General features: G+C 37.9%; 1 protein-coding gene across 1 annotated transcript in view; it reads left to right on the plus strand.

Annotated features, from left to right (window-relative positions):
- The window catches only part of CDK14 (cyclin dependent kinase 14), a gene marked incomplete at its 5' end in the record, with an annotated part of 318,948 nt that overhangs the window by 135,824 nt on the left and 166,264 nt on the right, over positions 1 to 16,860 (plus strand). Inside the window, one exon of the mRNA XM_082290375.1 lies at positions 545 to 639. Within this exon, the coding sequence (XP_082146501.1) occupies positions 545 to 639 (95 nt within the window). The remainder of the gene's footprint in view (positions 1 to 544; positions 640 to 16,860) is intronic.

A 16,860-nucleotide genomic window follows, 5' to 3' on the forward strand; every position in this document is an offset into this window, starting at 1 on the left:
TATAGTGAGAAAATACCCGTGTATTTATTTTTATGGGCTAATTCAAATGATTCCATTAAATTTCTGTTGTTTGAGAGAAAGGAGAATTACTGCTTAAAACCTTATTCTTAGGACAGATGCTGCACTTAATTTATAAATTGACAGCAACTCTGTTGTGTTGGATAGGAAAGATTATGTTTTGAAAAGACATGCTTGACTTTTGTCTGAGACAAAAAAAAATCTCTTTGAATGTAGGAGTGCTCTTGGTGTCTGGTTGCTCAGACATGAGTGATTCACTTAGAGGAGGCTGTGTAAAGAAAGCATCTCTTGCTCCAGCTCATTTTGGCCTCAGAGTAAGGCTGAGTTTGACCAGCAAGGAGGAGAAAATAGCATTGAATGGGAAGGTGTGATCTTAAAAAACTGGAACTCATAAGCATAGAAGATACTAAAGTACAACTATTTGTTGTCAGGTTATGAAGCTCATTTAAGTTACTAAAAAAAGAAAGCCAATCAAGATAAAATATTTGGATCCTTTTTAAGATAACATGTATGTTTTTCTTTTCAGCTTCTCTTTTGAAAGGATTGAAACATGCAAACATTGTGCTGCTTCATGATATCATTCACACCAAGGAGACCTTGACACTTGTGTTTGAATATGTGGTGAGTAAAGTGACTATATGTTCTAGATATGGTCCAGAGTGTACTGAATTTTATGGAAATGCTCTCTTTACCATCAGTGATCTATGAACCAGGCCAAAATAACCCTTTACTTTGTTCAAGAGAGTGATGGCTGTAAGAGATGATAACTTTGTAGTGGAGTGGGCTAAAAGTGGAAAGCTGGGCTAAAGCAGATTCAGAGATGAAGAAGTGGCTGCTAGGGCTTCTGAAGGACCTTATGCTGTTGAGTTGGTTTTTCAAACTTACTCTGCTTCCTAGTTACAGTTTTTTTATTGGAGCTTTTTCTTTATTGATGTGATCAGGTAACTTTAAATAGGTGAGAATAATGTAGGGAAGAAGAACAGGGCTGAAATGCTTAACAGGTAGTTCCTTGATGAAAAACATATATCAGCTTTACATTTTTTTTTTTTTTTTGTGATTGGCTTGTGCAGAGTGTCTTTTTATAAGCAATGCCAGTAAAAAAAAAAAATGTCTGGTGCATGCAATTTAGAATGTAGGATTTTTTTAAAAATTTTTCCATGACTAATGCTTTACCTCTTAATTAAAACTTCAATTTACATAGTAGGCAGTGTAAGGATCTAATTGTGTTGAGAGTATTACTTTCCAAAGTACTGGCCTTGGCCTCCTAATTAATCTTTTTAGTTTTTCTAAGACAAACATATGGCATTTATGTAGAACTACTTTAGCATTTAGCTGTGGAATTATGCAATGTACTATCATAATTAACCTCCTAGTTTTCACAGATGGGTCCAAGAACATGTAATTTAAAAGAAAAAAATTAGTTTAGAGATCATTAGACTTTCAGTATAATAGCAATTACTGTGTTGTAGTCTGTAAGACACTGTGTTTATAAAGTACAGTGGTTGCTAGCATTACTCTAAATACATCTCTGCTTAAGACAGATGGAATTGTTTTGTATGTTTCTTGGGGGCAGGCCTTAATTTTTACATGATAATGCACACAGCATTTCAAAATGTTGTCTGGAGAAACTGTTCACCTTGTGTATTTACATAAAAGTGCTACACTGTGAAGGTGTGGGTATTTAGCTGCAGCAGCCTGGAGAGCATTTGATACAGTACATGTTTTTTTACCTCAGGTATTGGAACAGTAATGAAAATTTAATTCCTTTTCTGAAAATCAGTGATTCTCCTGCTCCTGACTTACACACTGAATTAGCATAGGAAAAGCCTTGATACTTAATTTTATGTAATGGTCAGTGTACTTATTTGCATATCTTTACATGAATACATTTTGCAGTCCCATTTATCAGCAGCTGTATTTAGCTGTATTCTTCAGAACTGGTTGAGAAATTAGATGTATAGAATATGTTTCTCCCTAAAATACATGGTTTTCCCTATTATACTAATTTCAAATTTCTGGATTTTACATTTTTCTTATTACACTGATGCAAATTTCTAGATTTTATATCCAGTAAGGTTATTTTGACAGGTTGTTTAAGACTCTGGCTCCCAGACACATGTTATATCATGGTACTGTCCGTGATAAGTATAGACACAGATTAAGCTTCATGCAGTGGCACATTCTTCTGGATTCACTTAGCTGTTTTTCAACAATGAACCAACCCTGCTGGAGGTTGCACCTTCTGGTTCCCATGGCATTTGGTGGCTATTGAGACTGTTTCAGAATCTCATTTAGTAATGGTTTCTAGCAACTGATCCAAGTAATATTTTAGTGTTTAGGCTGGTAGGCAGTCTCTCAAGGTGGTGCTCAGGAAGAAAGGAAGGATACTTTATTCTCTCCTAACAGCCTAAAGACTGTATAATAATGACATTGTAACATGCTCCTGTGCCTTGAGATGACAGAATTTCATAACAAAAGTCTGCTCTCATTGTTAGAAAATGTAAAGTTATAGTCTGATCAAATAGCTAATGCCATCTGATAATGCTCGAGAATGCCCACATAACCTGAATTGAATTCTTGTGGGTGTGCATGATACAGGTTTTAATTGCATGATTGCAAAGATCTCATTTGTTCCTTTTGTTAAAAAGCTTCCAGTCAGTGCATAATATGAATGTGCAGAGGCAAAAATTACAGTTGCCCATTTAAATGTACAAATTCTGGCTGGTCGAGTATGCAATCTAGCTGTGCAATCGGTGTTACTGAGCTCTGTATCAGTAATGTCTGGTTTGTTGTTATTTTAACACCTGTACATGGTTTAGCTCAATCATATGAGTAATTTGCACTGAAAGAAGTCAAAATATTAATGTGATTAAAATTACATGGTGGTGTACATTTCTGAATGACTGAATCCTAACCTAAAAGGGATTGAATTTCATATATTTCCTAAAGAGATATCATGGAACTGATACACTGTTGCCATTGATCACTATTGACCTTTTCAAACGTAGCAAAAGACATTTGAATGAGGTATCATGACTAAATTAGGAATGAACAGTTAGTGATCCGAGAGTTCTCAGAAAATGGAAACTTTGTGTTGCTAGATTGGTGATGATTCCATTGGGAAAATAATACTGGTGAAATGTCTGAGGTTATCGGAAGTGTTTAGTTTCAGCATTGACCCTGAAACAGTAAAATGAAATTTTCATGTAGCACCTTTCATTGCAAAATGCATTACAGTAATAAGTTAAATGCTGAAAGCAGAATAGCCTCTGAAAGGAAACATGGCAGTCATTAAATTCTCTGGGTCCTTCAAATTACCTATTTTTTTTTAATGTCTGTCAGATGAAAACATGACAGAGTTTTTTAACTTTAACCTTGGTGGTCTGTGTAGCGGGTTGTGTTTGTAACCGGGCAGAAACACCAATTTAGTGTAGTGGTTTGGTCCAAAATACTCATTACTGTTTATCTGCTGTGAGATAAGAATTAGGAGAAATGCAAAGCAGGCACCAAACTTGAAAGAATATAAAGAAGTTTATTAACAGACCTAAAAGGAGAAAAAAAAAATCATACCACACCTTCAGAACACTTCCTCCCCCCCCACACCTTTCTCCCCCCCTCCCCCCCCCACCTTTCTCCCTTCTCCCACTGACAATGTAAAAAGACAACCCTTAAGATGTTCAGTCTGTTTACCACTGCCATAATAACCTTGTTCAGTCCATTTAGGAAGAGGAGTCTCTCTTGCCCATGCTATGAAAACATTATCACAACGAGACAGCCGCCCGGGTTGGTTCTCTGCTCGCATGTGAGTCCTTTCCCCCGGCTTGCAGCTTTTCCCACAGCTGCTTTCGAGGGTCCACTCTTGAAGTTTTTTGTGGTACAATTTTAAGGTTGAGCCATTCAGAAATAAAAGTTCTCTTCACCCATCTCTGGGAGCATTTCATCTCTAAGAACAGAGGTCCTCCTCCTTCCCTGGGAGCAAAGGGTCCTCCTCATCTTCATCTCTAGGACTATCTCTGGGAGCATCTCTAGGAACTGAGGTTTTCTCTTTTTCCATTTGGAGCAAAAGTCCTCATTGCTTCCATCTCTCCCTGTTCAAACTTCTCATGAAATTACAGCTGCTTCAGCATCTGCCTATCTCAGTGCAGGTGCTTTTGCTCACAAGTGCAAGTTGAACACTCCACCCCCCCATGCCTTCATGAAATTACAACGGGTACTCTGATACATCATAGCTTTACAACAGAATTTCAGCTTTAAGCATCTCCTCTTTCTCCTCCCTCAGGTTTTCAGCTCTTCACAGCACTAAAAGGGTTAATCTCACCTAGGTCTTGCAGCTGGCATTTCGCTTATCACTGTTGGTCACATGATCTTTGCCGGACAGCGGTGCAGCTTCAGCTGAATCTTGGCCGCACTGGAGAGGGGGGCGGTTCCGAGCCGCTCCGGCTGCCCACAGCAGGACCGTGGTGGGGGGAAGGGGAGGAGGAACGTTCCGTGGGTGGAACAGGGCCCATCAGCTCCAGGGTGGCCGTGGCCCAGCCCGGCCTGGCCCGAGCAGGGCCTGGGCCGGGCCTGCCAGGCCCCTGTACGGAGCCCCGCAGCCACCTGTCCCAACACTGGGAATGAGACAGAGCTGTGGGGGGGTTTGTCGATTCTTAAGTGTGGATCACAGAGGCGGTCACAACTTTAAGTGGCTTAAAGAATTGTCTATATTCAAACTGGCCACTGATAGGTTCTGTCAGATCACAGAGGAAGCTGTAAGCACCCCTTTGCAAGAACATCACTTCCGAGACTATGCTTGCTAACCCATGACATTCTGCAAAGCCAAGAAAAGTCAACCTTTAAAAATTCTGTTTGACAGTTGAAGATCAGGAGAAATTTATTCTCCGTATAAACATTTTGGTGGTGAATGTGGAGCTGTACACATTTATGTGGAAGAAGAGAAAGGGAGCTAACTCCTTTTGAGTGAAAGAACTTAGTCAAAAGTAGTTTAGAATACAGTACCTTGTTACTCAGGCATAGTTTCTTTGGGTTCTTTGTTAACTCTTACATCAGCGTATTGCAAAGTGTTCTTAGAGCTCAGTTTTATCACTGGATGACTGAGAGCCATTGCTTACTACATGGGAAGTTTTGAGAATGAGCTGCTTGGAATTTCCTCTACAAAACCTGAATGGCTGATAGATTTTCATGTATAGATGGTAAAGAAAATAATTTCAGTATATTTAACTGGGATGTGCTAAACAAGATGTGAATATTAAATTTTTACACACTTTGCATATGCTAAGACTGCAGTGACTTTCCGAAGTAAAAGGTCAGCTCAGCTTTACAGTTCAGTGGAGGAGTGTGACTGTTGGGTTTTGTTCCCTTCCTTGCCAGGCTCTGTTTAGGTGTTAGTTTAGGCGATCTTATGGGGATGGTGCCTTTAGTGGAAGTGTCACTGGTATGGCCGGCTTTGCCCAAGGAGGTGCTGAATTTTACAGGTGAGATCTCAGGCATATTGAGAGATCTCTGAAGATGGGCTCACATCTGTTTGCTCTAAAATGATCATTAGCTGCTACTGTTTGCTTCACTTGTTTATTTAAAAGGAAGATGACTGAATTTAGAAACATTTAATTGCTGAAAGGCAATCCTAAGCAAAACGTATTTGCTGCAGGCTTGGTAGAATGATAATGAGGTTTTTAGTATTATGCATAATTATTTAAGTATATTATTATCAATAAATGAACCAGCAGCTTGTCCTATTTCTGGCATGTAAAAGTGAGCTTGTATAGCAATACTTTACATCATGCTTTCAATATTTATGAACTAGGTTTGCAACAAGAACAGATACTTATAATTGGAAGGATGAGTAATGAGCAATATTATGACTGCCTCAACAATGAAGAAGCTCCAGAGTAATCTAATAACGTAATTTAAACCCAAGCATTTTCAATTGCCTTGCCTATTTTAATATTTGTGCATGTTTTTGCTTCTAAAAATTACTTTCCATTAAAGAAGAAAGTTTAATTCTCATTGCTTCATTACAGCAGCTAAAATAGGTTGTTGTACAATGAATTTATTTAATAAAGTTCATTAGTTGCATTTCCCTCTCACTTCCTGTAAGAAGAAAATAGGTTTGAGTTTCTCATTTTAAAGTTCATTGGAAATTGACATATATAAGTATATATATATATATATATATATATATATATATATATATATAAAGTCTATATATATATATATATATATCTTTATCAGAATTAAGAATTACACAGCTGAGATTTTGAATTTGTCTTGGGACAAATTTGTCTTACATAATACTTATAAAGTATTATGTAAGAAAATGGGAAAAATTCATCACCTGCAAGGATCAAAAATTTTGCCATTGAAAAATTTCAATTTCTTGTAACTTTGGATAATTTGGATTGAACGCTATTACTGGTTTTCCATTTTAATTTATTTTATTAGGGAACAAGTGTTGAAACTAAAGGTAGGATGGCATTGATTGTTTATGAAAACAAACCAAAAAAAGCCACATTTTTTTAGCAGGTGAGAGAGCAGGGTAAACCAATAGTGTCCCAGAGCTGCTTTTGAGCTCTTATCACTAGGATCCTTCAGTGGTGTGTAATACCTAGGGAGAAGCTGGGCAAAAGAAGGAAGGAGGAGTCTTCTAATCCTTGACTGAGAGTGAAACTTGGAGCCTGAATAACATTATTTTGGTGTGAAAGTGAAATGACGGGTGATTTTCTTCCCGTTTGAAATCAAGGTCCAGCTATGGTAAGCAAGGACTGAAAGCTGGTGAAGCTCTGCAACAAGCCAGGTGCCTCCAGTCACCTCCTGGCAGACACCCTTGGTTACTGTGAACATGCTTGTCCTCTCTGGGGAGGAGCGGAGTCACTCAGGACTCCCAGCATGGGAGCAGTTGAATTCAGTAGTTTCCATTTACCTTGGCCAGAGAAGGAGCTCTTCCCCTGTAGTTTGACCCTGCCTCGTGCCCCAGGTTTGCCACAAGTTGCATTGCTTAAATTGCATTCAAAAAGGTGACAGAACAAGGCTGAGAGTAAACAGAGAGAAAGAAAATCCTGTACTATTGAGAAGAGGCAGTAAGGGAATACTGCTGTTGGGAAGGCCTTGTTTTTCAAGTTTTAAAGAGCAGATCAGAGACAGGAGCTGCTGATGCCCAAGTATAGGCTGGAAATGCAAAAAAAAAAAAGCTTCAGGAGGGAAGGATTGAGGTGGTACTTCAGAAGGAAATTGTTTAGCGCTTTGCCAAGAGGTAAAGACTGTACCAGACATGGGAATCGGTAGGAAGGAAGGAATGAGAAAATATATTTAAATTTAAATAAAAATACTCCTTCCAGGCTAAGAAGTTTACACATGTCTAGCAAGGACAGATGTTACTCATGCAATATTCTTGGGTACATGGTGTGACTCTTCGGGATGGTGCTGTGAAGGGCCAGGAGTTGGACTTGAAGGTCCTTGTGGGTCCCTTCCAATTAAGCATATTCTGGGATTCTGTGATCCTGTCTTTGCAGGATTTCCAAATGTTGTGTAGACTTCATATGGAGAGCACATGCTGATGAATAGATATATTAATAAAATTAATCAAGATTTACAGTCCAACAGGCTGGAAGGCTGTGTGTAAATCAATGACCAATTTTTGTACAATTTACTAATGGTTGGTAAATATTGGTTAGATTTGCGGTGTGTTGTGCACCATTTAATAATTAGCATCTATTATTTATTCTTCTTTTTATTAAATATTAAAAATTGCATTCAATGTAAGTATTAAAAAAAGCCCCAAAACAATACTCACAACAAAATCAAAGGACAAGAAACATGCAGAGTTGAGCTGATGGATGGAATACTGGAAATCACATGAGATATTCTACCTTCTGACAGATCCCAATTAGTTTTTTCCTAAATTACAGGTAAAAATTCAAGTGTCATTGAAGTCCATCAAAAACACATACATGTAGTATAGACATGCATAGTAGGCATAATAGACATGCCAGTGATGACACTCAGTACAGGTAAGCCCACCATCCTACAGGGTAAATTTGTACACGCAAGAAAGACATTAATCAGATGGAGACCTGAGGGGAAAAAGATAAGAATGAGTAAACATCGAGAATAAAGCCTTCTAAGGAAAAGTCTAAGTAAATAGGGCTCTTAAGAGTTGGGGATAAAAAAATTATGAGACATTTACAACCTTTAAATATATCATAGAGAAAGCCAGTGACCTATTTCTATGTGAATGGTAAAGAGGATAAAAAAGGAAACCTGAAATTATGTAAGGAAGAGAAAGATTAAATTCCAGGAATGCCTCTATTGATAACAATAACAAAGCACTAAGGAAGCTACTATGGGGTGATGGTTTGTTTAATAGTGTCAGTTTTTAAAGAACAGTTTAGGCAAATAATCGATAGAATTATGTCATTGATAGTAGATATAGGTAAAATTATTAGTTTTTCTTTTTGAAGTCCGTTCTATATGGATCTTTCTGCATCATAATTTTCATCAGTGAAATATGAACACTTTCAGTCTTTCAGTGAAGTTAATACACTGTTGCTTCCCTGTGTCAGGAACTGAAGAAAAAATATATCAGCTTCTTTTACTACTTTAAACAAAGTTTAAAAAAAGATTTTATTCTAGTTGTAGGCTTTTTGTTTGTTTGTTTGTGTTGGTTTGTTGGTTGTTTTTTTTAGTAATTAATTATTTCTATGTTACAGATTTCTGCACAGCCCTACCATCAGTAGTTCTGGTGGCATCCCACATATTCCTTATCTTTTAATTTTACTCATAAACTGGCATTGCCATTGTCTCTCTGAGGTGAAACCTGACAGTATCTCAACTTGCATTAGAGACTGTCCAGTCTAGTTAAACTTTTTTTTCTCATGCTCTCTTTAATAATATGGGTTGTAACTCTTATTTAATTCCTCTTAAAATGTGAAGCTCTGATTTATTTGGTTCAGATTGAAAAAACAAACAAACAAACCACCAATCCAAAACTTACTGTTTAGAGAGTGATGATTACCATAATTCTAAATCTTAAAAATAGATTTTTCCTTCCTGAACAAAGTATGCAGCTTTGTACTAATTTAGGCATATTGATAAAAATACATCTATGCAATCTTTAAAAACAGAAACTTGGGATGAGCAGTTCTGGCAAAATAATAGTAGTAAAAATTCTGAAGTCAGAATGAATAAGTCAATAATTGAAGATACCGTTATAGTTTTATGATGTAAAAGATAATTAAGAAATGGTGAATAGCAGGAATCAAGAATCAAGCCTAAGTAATAAAAAAAGCCAGGTCTTGAAAGTTTAAAAGCCCTAATAGTTTTTTGTGTTTTACTACTTTGAATAAAGAGGATCTAATCCATGGAAGCATCCTTTTTCTTTTGTGTTCCTTGCAGTCTGAACTGAGTTTTCCCTGTAGAATCTTTATTAATCTTACAGTCATGCATGGGTAGGATTAGGATACATGACAGGAAAAAATCACTCAGCCAGTGTGAAGAGAGGTCTACACAGATGTGGAAACTTTTAAAGAAAGTCTTTGCACTGGTTGTTTCCTGTTCTGAAGATGGCCTTTTTTTTTGTAGCCAAGCATATCACCATAGGAAGGGCTCTTGTGCCAGCTGAGCTTGTGCAGATACAACTGAATTATCCATGGTCAGTACCATGCCAATATTAGTGTGGATACTTGCCTACTGTGGCTGTATGTGGAGTGTCAGCCTCCCTGCCATGTACGTGTTCTGCTTACATGGTCCTGGAGCAAGTAATCTCACTGTGATCTTATGGGTATCTTCCATGCTCTAACAAGAAACTTTTTCGTATCTTCAAATTTTTATTATTTTTATTTTTGTTTGCTTGTTTGTTTGTTATATGTGCATATCGTGGTCAGTGTTGTGGAAGCTCAATGACATAAAAAATTAGAGAAAAAGTGCACATGTCCATCCTTGTGGGCACATGTGTTACAGCTTGCAAAAATTGTCCCAACTCTCTTGATTTTGGGGTCTCTAAGTCCATCACAGTTTACACAAGCTGATGATTTGATGCTATGTTTTGGTCATACTAAGCAGGAATTCCTATTGATTTTTTCAATGCCATTCTTTTGTTCAAATAATCTCACTAAATTAAGTGGGTTATGTCTCCTTAACCTGATTTACTAAGAACACAAAGCTGATGGAATTATTAAGGTGGGCAGAGAATAAGGAGGAGGATAAACTAGCATCTTTAGAAAACTGTATTTTGTTGAAGATCTCTTAGTTCATTCAACAGTTCTTTCCTTAGTAGTGTGTGTTTCACTTGTCTGTAAGAAACCAGATTATTCTCTGTGAAATGAACAGGGGTTTTGTATCCATAAATAAATTTATCTTTTCTAGTAACAGCCAAAAAATCAGACAACTGTGTATCCCTTTTTCTCTCTGGGGTTTTCAGACAGGTTTCTATCTGTATTATGTACTCACCCACCACCTAGCTTCCTTTTCTGTATAGTATTGTTCATGTATTTTGAAGTATACTTGTCTTTGTTGATAGTGTGAGAGAAAACCAAGGCACTAAAAACATCTGTTAGCAGAATTGTTTTCACTAAGGTTGTCTGGTGGGGCAGTTTTTTCTTTCTTGAATCCCTAATATATATCTTTCTCCTGCTGCTCAGCACAGCTGGTGCTGATGCCTGCTGCTGTTTTGCTGGATGTTCCTTAGGTATCACCCAGAGACACCTTGTAGGGTATTTTTTGTTAGCATGGCTAACACTGTCATCTCATATAGGGAAGAGATTGAATTACAGAAAGCCACAGAAATACATGAAAATGAAGAGTCTATGACACTTTGAAAATACCAGTGACATGAAATAAGTTTAAACTGTGGCACAGTAATCTGCAGAGCACTTAGGTTGGGGGATACATGCCATTTAAAAGGAATTAACTTTTTTTGTTCTCCTGTCACTTCAAATATTCCTGGTGCCTGTACTTTTATTGGTAAATTATATTATCGGTTTAAGAATTTGTTGGTGACAAAAGGGAAAGTATTTTAGTCAGGAAAGCTGCTAGGGCATAAATAATATGTGCTCCCCTTTGAACATAGAGGAATGGCTCACAACAGCCTCGCTGCCTCAGTGGAGCAGCACAATCTGTCTGCTGCATGATGGCATCGCCGGCAGCCAAATACTCCCGTTTTTGTTTTAATGGGAGGGTTCTTTCACATTGCTGGTTTTACATGATGGGAATGCAGTTGGAAGTGCTTCCTGTTCCATTCACAAGCCCCAGGCTCTCCGTGCATTTCAGCTTCAAAAATGACAGCTGAAACCAATTAGGCAGAATTATGGGACGACTAAGTCACATAGAGATTTATCATGACTGAGGAAGAGGAGGGAAAGAGAATGTATTGCATGGGAACTAGAAGTGACTAATTTAATTAGAAGAGAATGATAGTCACGTTATTATTATGGAAAAGGGTGGGCAAAGTGGAGATCATTTCATGTCACTGGCTGTGCCTTTGAAAGGAAACGTCTTGCCCTTTGTCTGAACATGTTTGTGTTAGGTAGCAGAATCTCTGATTTCTGAGCAAGATAGTTGAGCAAAATAGTTGATGTTAAAGTGAAGCACTAAGCTTATCTGAGGACATTTTCTAGCTTGTGGTTTACTCATCTATTCATAATTAGAATTCCTTCAAGAGGAGAAAGGAAGAGTCTGCACCATCAACATTTGCCTTTTTTTTCCCCCTCTGTTTGCATACCCTCTCTTTTCCAGAACTAGGATGTAATGTATATAAACCTTGCTTCAGCTGTATAAATATCAGTCAGAATTCTTTTCCCTTCAGCAGATGCTTATACACAGTGTGCTCACAAACATAAACACACATGTGTCTACTTACATAAACCAGAGTCTTGCTGAATAAAAATGACCTTCATACAATTATACACTGCCCCAAGTTTAAATCAAAACCCCAGCTCATCAATTCATTTCTTCATGTGAGTCTGGAAGACAATATTTCATAAGTAAGGCATACTTTTTGTAGAGTTGTCATGGTAGTTGATGGTATGGGGGAAAAATGAGTGCAAAATATTACAGAGAGAGTCTGAGCAAGTGTGCATTTTCTTTCTTTTTTTTTTTTAATCCCTGTACAACTTTGTTGATTTTTGTTTAGACTATGAGCAGTTATGTTGGGAAAGTAACTTAATCTCTCTCTCATTTTCAGCTACCTGTAGGAGTTGTTATACTTGTCTTCATCACAGGGAGGAAAATATTTGCAATTAATTAAAGTTTGGGTCAAAAAAAGGCATTGGCTGATGTGCTTCTACATTCAGTTTGAAAACGAGACTCACTGAACCAACATTGCTGAGCATGAGTTTTTAATCCCCTGTCCTAGGAAGCATTGTGCAGTCTCTGGTCTATGCAGAAATTGTGCCATCAAGCCCAGGAAGGGTCAGGAGTTTCTTAATGAAGGCCTTGTTACTTGAGACATGCACTGAAAGGGTTTGTGTTTTAACGCATCGAGAGGAGGTAACAAAAAAGCTGCACAGGGCCTTCTCAAGGAGGTGTAGCTGTGTGTGCCAGAGCCCTGAAGTCAAGGTGCAGCCCTGGAGCAGTGATTTTATGGCATGCAGCAGTGAAATACCATTATTTGAAGGCAAAAAATGCCAAAGTCTATCTCAGGTTGTCTATATTGGCTTTTACTTTCAGCCAAAATGGCAAACACATCTTGAACCTATATCTGGAGGATCCTTATTGTAAATATTCCAGCTGTACAGTATGGATTTGGCATTTAGGGGATGGGTAGTCTTTGTTCTGAGCATAGCGTTGGGCTATTATTTTGAAAATCATCCAAAATCTGGTCAAGTGATAAGCTTCAGAAAAATCATAAATTGTACTTAAGAGCTATCTTTGAAGATTCCCCCTCTCATCTCAAAGATTTGTCTTTAGTTTCTCACTTCAAATATTGTAGTTATTCAGTTCTGAGCAAGTGAAATTGTTTCTGGGTAAGCCAGTAGTGAGAGAAGAGATCGAGTGGTTCACTTAAAGCATAACAAGTTTTGCACAAAACATTGTTTTGTTAGTGAAGTGGAAAAGTGAAGCTCTTAAAATTGAAGTACATCAAGATAAAGATGGCCTGGGCAATCTCCTTTTTTCATCCTTGTGGAAACATTTGTTATGCAGCTCTGCAGAGGATTTTCTGGTGAAGGCATGTGGTTGTTGTTGAATTTCTCTCATTTTTTGTGAATGTGGGAGCTAGGGCATCTTCTGAGGTTCCTGCCTCATTTGAAGTATTGTTTCAAGTCAGGTAATACTGGTGTAGAGATCTGGGTTCCATCCCTGTTGTATTGAGAATTGTCATCACCAGCAGAAAGTGCTGTCATCACAATTCTGATATGACAGATTTCTGCTATTCAGCATGAAATTCTCAGTCTCCTTTGCAAAAGCATCACACATTTACAGCTGTAACTGAAGCCAGTGTTGCAGAGTAGTTGAGACAAGGCTTTCAGCCAGGCATGAAAAGGACACAATGATTAGGTGGATGATTATGATTAGATTTATTGTTATTATGTATTTAAATATTACCAGTGCATTTTATACTCTTTTTCAAGCCAGTGTGCACCAAAGTCAATAACAACATATCAGCTTCCCCATCTCTGGAATGCGAGCATCCAGACAGTTCCTTCTGCAATGCCCACCTGGTGTTCTTAGTTTAGGACAAACCACCATCAGACAGAGAATAGGAAGAGGGTATGTGTGTGGGTGAAGGATGCATGTGTACACCAGAATATCTTTCATTACCACCACAGTCAGTCAAAACACAGAAGGCTAAATAGTGCCAAATACTCTGAAAAGTTAAAACCAATGTTTTTGACTAGAATTGCCCAGATCAGTGATTTTTAGGATTTTTTTTTTGTCTTTGGTTCAATTCCCTGTCCGATAAAAGGAAGTAATGCCTTATGTCCTGTGCACTGCTATGAAATTATTCTATGTTTGTAAAGTGTGTCAGTAGCATAGTGATAAGCAGGGTAGAAAAACCTGTGAGGTTATTTCTGTCTTCGAAGTAGTAAAAAAGCCAGACACTGCAAGCTATTTGAGAATAGAAAAAAAACCTCCCAACCATAAAACAGCACAGCTATTTTTTAATCAAGTGTCTCCTATTCTGTTCAATGAGTATGTCTAATCCTGGGAAGGAAAAAAAGTATGTGATTACATTACACCTTTTAAGAGTTATCATAATGTACATTTAATGGGGAAACAAATAGAAGGTTGGATAAACCCCATTAATTCTGGACTTTCCTAGCTTTTTCTGTAGAGTTCTTCTCTACGGAAACTTGATTTATCTCTGTTCATTGTTTTTTGTGTAGCCATTATGAGCAGAGGAGTGCTAATAAAATATTTGTACATATAGGCCTGGGTAAACTGGTGGACTGTAAAGAGCAGGAACTAATGTGATTTTGAACTTAAACTAAAATATCAAATGTTCTGTCAGCATGGTATTACTTTGGTGATTTTTGTGTGTTGGGGATTAACAGTATGGCTGATAGAGCTGTTAAAATCTAGCTCAAAGCAGAATTGGTCTGGCCAGGTCCACTTGGGATCAGAATGTGTGCAATTACTTGGAAGTCTCTGTACTGCATTCCTGGTGTATACTGCTTCCCTGTGAGGTGCCCTCACCCTCTGAGACAGTGCAGAATGGACTGTAAAAGGTGTATTGGTTGGTCTGTTTCTTGTGTTTGATCCTTGTTTCAGTATAGTTTTATGTTATTGCCAGTATGTAATTGTATCTTGAGTTTTCCTTCAGGGTATATATTTTATTAGATCAGAGTGGTGACTGCAGGAAAGATTTCAGTGTCAGAGTATGGGTAGACTGTATTTGCAGCCACTCTTCCACTTGGGAAAGCATGTTATTTTCCACCTTGAAATACGACATGAAGAAAAGGACTCCATTCATCTATATGGTACACATTTCATGGAATACCATTAGAAAACTGCTTTCATCCAGCTTGCTGTCTTGTTTTCTTTTCTAATGCTTTCCTGAAACTTGCATTCATGTTGTCTTCTTCAATGTCAGTTGTGCACACAAGCACTGGAGCAGACAGTTTGGCTGCCAAAAGGGAAAACAGGTTTAGAAAGAGCTGTCTCTGCAGCACTGTCAGTTTTCCTGGCTGTACTAATGTTTAATTCAATGTGCATTGAGTCCCTACCTTGGGAAAAGAGGAGCAGCTGATGCTGCCTTTGCTTTGCTGCCACCTTCTTTTTTTTTAAAGTGGGGAGCAATGTACTCTAACATTTTAAGTTGCTTCCACAGTTCTTACCATAATGTTTCATTACTTTTCATGAGAAGGACTCTCAGTTTTATGAAAGCAAACTGTTGAAAGATTTGAACAGAACAGGCATTCAATTTCTCTTCCCCGTCTGAATGAAGGTTTGGTAGAGATTCCTCTGTGTCTGTAGTGTGTGTGTGTAAGGAAAAAAATAAATGCCAAGAGACTGCAGCACAATTGACTCTGTAAGGTTTCCAGGATTCTGAGGAAATTGCTGCTTACGTTGAATTTTAGGTAGATGTGTTCAGTCAGTTTTTGAAGGTTTTGATGGTTAAACTGATGGCAGAAGGTTATATCAGGCTCCCAGTTGTAGTTCCTCGGATTAGGAAGAATAATGATGGATAACACAAACACATTGTCATTGATGTTTCTGTATGGAGAAAATACATCCAAATGGTAACTGAAATATGAGAAAATGGGGTTATCTTCACCATTTATTACAAGTATATTGGAAATAAAAAATATGACTTATTGCCATTCCTAGTGTTGTGACTCTGAATAGGATGAAAAGCTTTTGGCGAATAAAAATACACAGTTAGTGCGCAGCTGGTGTGGTGGGCCTTCAGGAAGGGGCCTTCAGAAGTAACACTGGGTTTGTCTTCCTCTGATCTGGTTTCTGTCAGCTGACCAGTTGCAAATCGTAGAAATCAATAGAAGACGAAGGAGGCAATAAACTTCCCACCTACCAGGTTATCTGTCACTCACAAAGGCTGAAAGACTGAGCTGGAGGGAAATGATCATTCCTTGAGCCAGCCCATGCAAGGGAGAGTGCCGTGCTCAGGGGCTGTGATGGCTGCATCTGAGGATGGGACAGTGCTTCCCTGGCCACCCTAATGGGCTTTCTAAAGTGAAATTTCCTGCTTTTTTTTAAACTTCTCTTGAGTACTGCAGGTGCTAGCACTATTCAAAGACTGACATTTCTCTTCAATAACAGATAACCCATTAAAATGAGTGGATTCCCACAAATTTCTTATTTGACACTAGACATCACTTGTAGTAATGGTGTTTCAGCTGATGTTAAGGCAGACTCTTGTGCTGGGATTAGTACTGTTAGTTTATCAAAACAAATGACAAGGTTAGCCAACAACCTTGTTTAAGCATGTTTTCTTGGTGTTGATACAGTAAACAAGACAAAAATGTACAATGTGGTGATGCATACTGAAGGGTGACTGGTACATTTGTGGCATGGTTTATTTATGCAGACCCAGAAAACTAACTGGGAGAATGGAAGAGGAATATGTACATTAAGGCTAAAGGTGTTACAGAAATGAGGAATAAGTCTTTAAACTTAAGAGTCTTTATGCAAAATGCACTTCTTTGATACTAACAATTCACTGGTAGAATATTTTAAATTTATCTTTAAATTTTCTCTGTAAATGCATTCTAATTTGTAAACTATAAATTGAAGAATTGCTGGCTGTATCTTGCATTTTGGAATAATCTCTGTTTTGTTGTATTTAGTGTGGTTTCCCTGTTTGAGTGTGCCCTCTGCCCTTGTGATACACATGCTGTTCATTTTGGGATTCAAGCAATTTCCTGCAGTCAGGGCTCTCACTCTCTTGAA

This window comes from Coloeus monedula (assembly GCF_965178545.1).
Source record: "Coloeus monedula genome assembly, chromosome: 1".
NCBI lineage: Eukaryota > Metazoa > Chordata > Aves > Passeriformes > Corvidae > Coloeus > Coloeus monedula.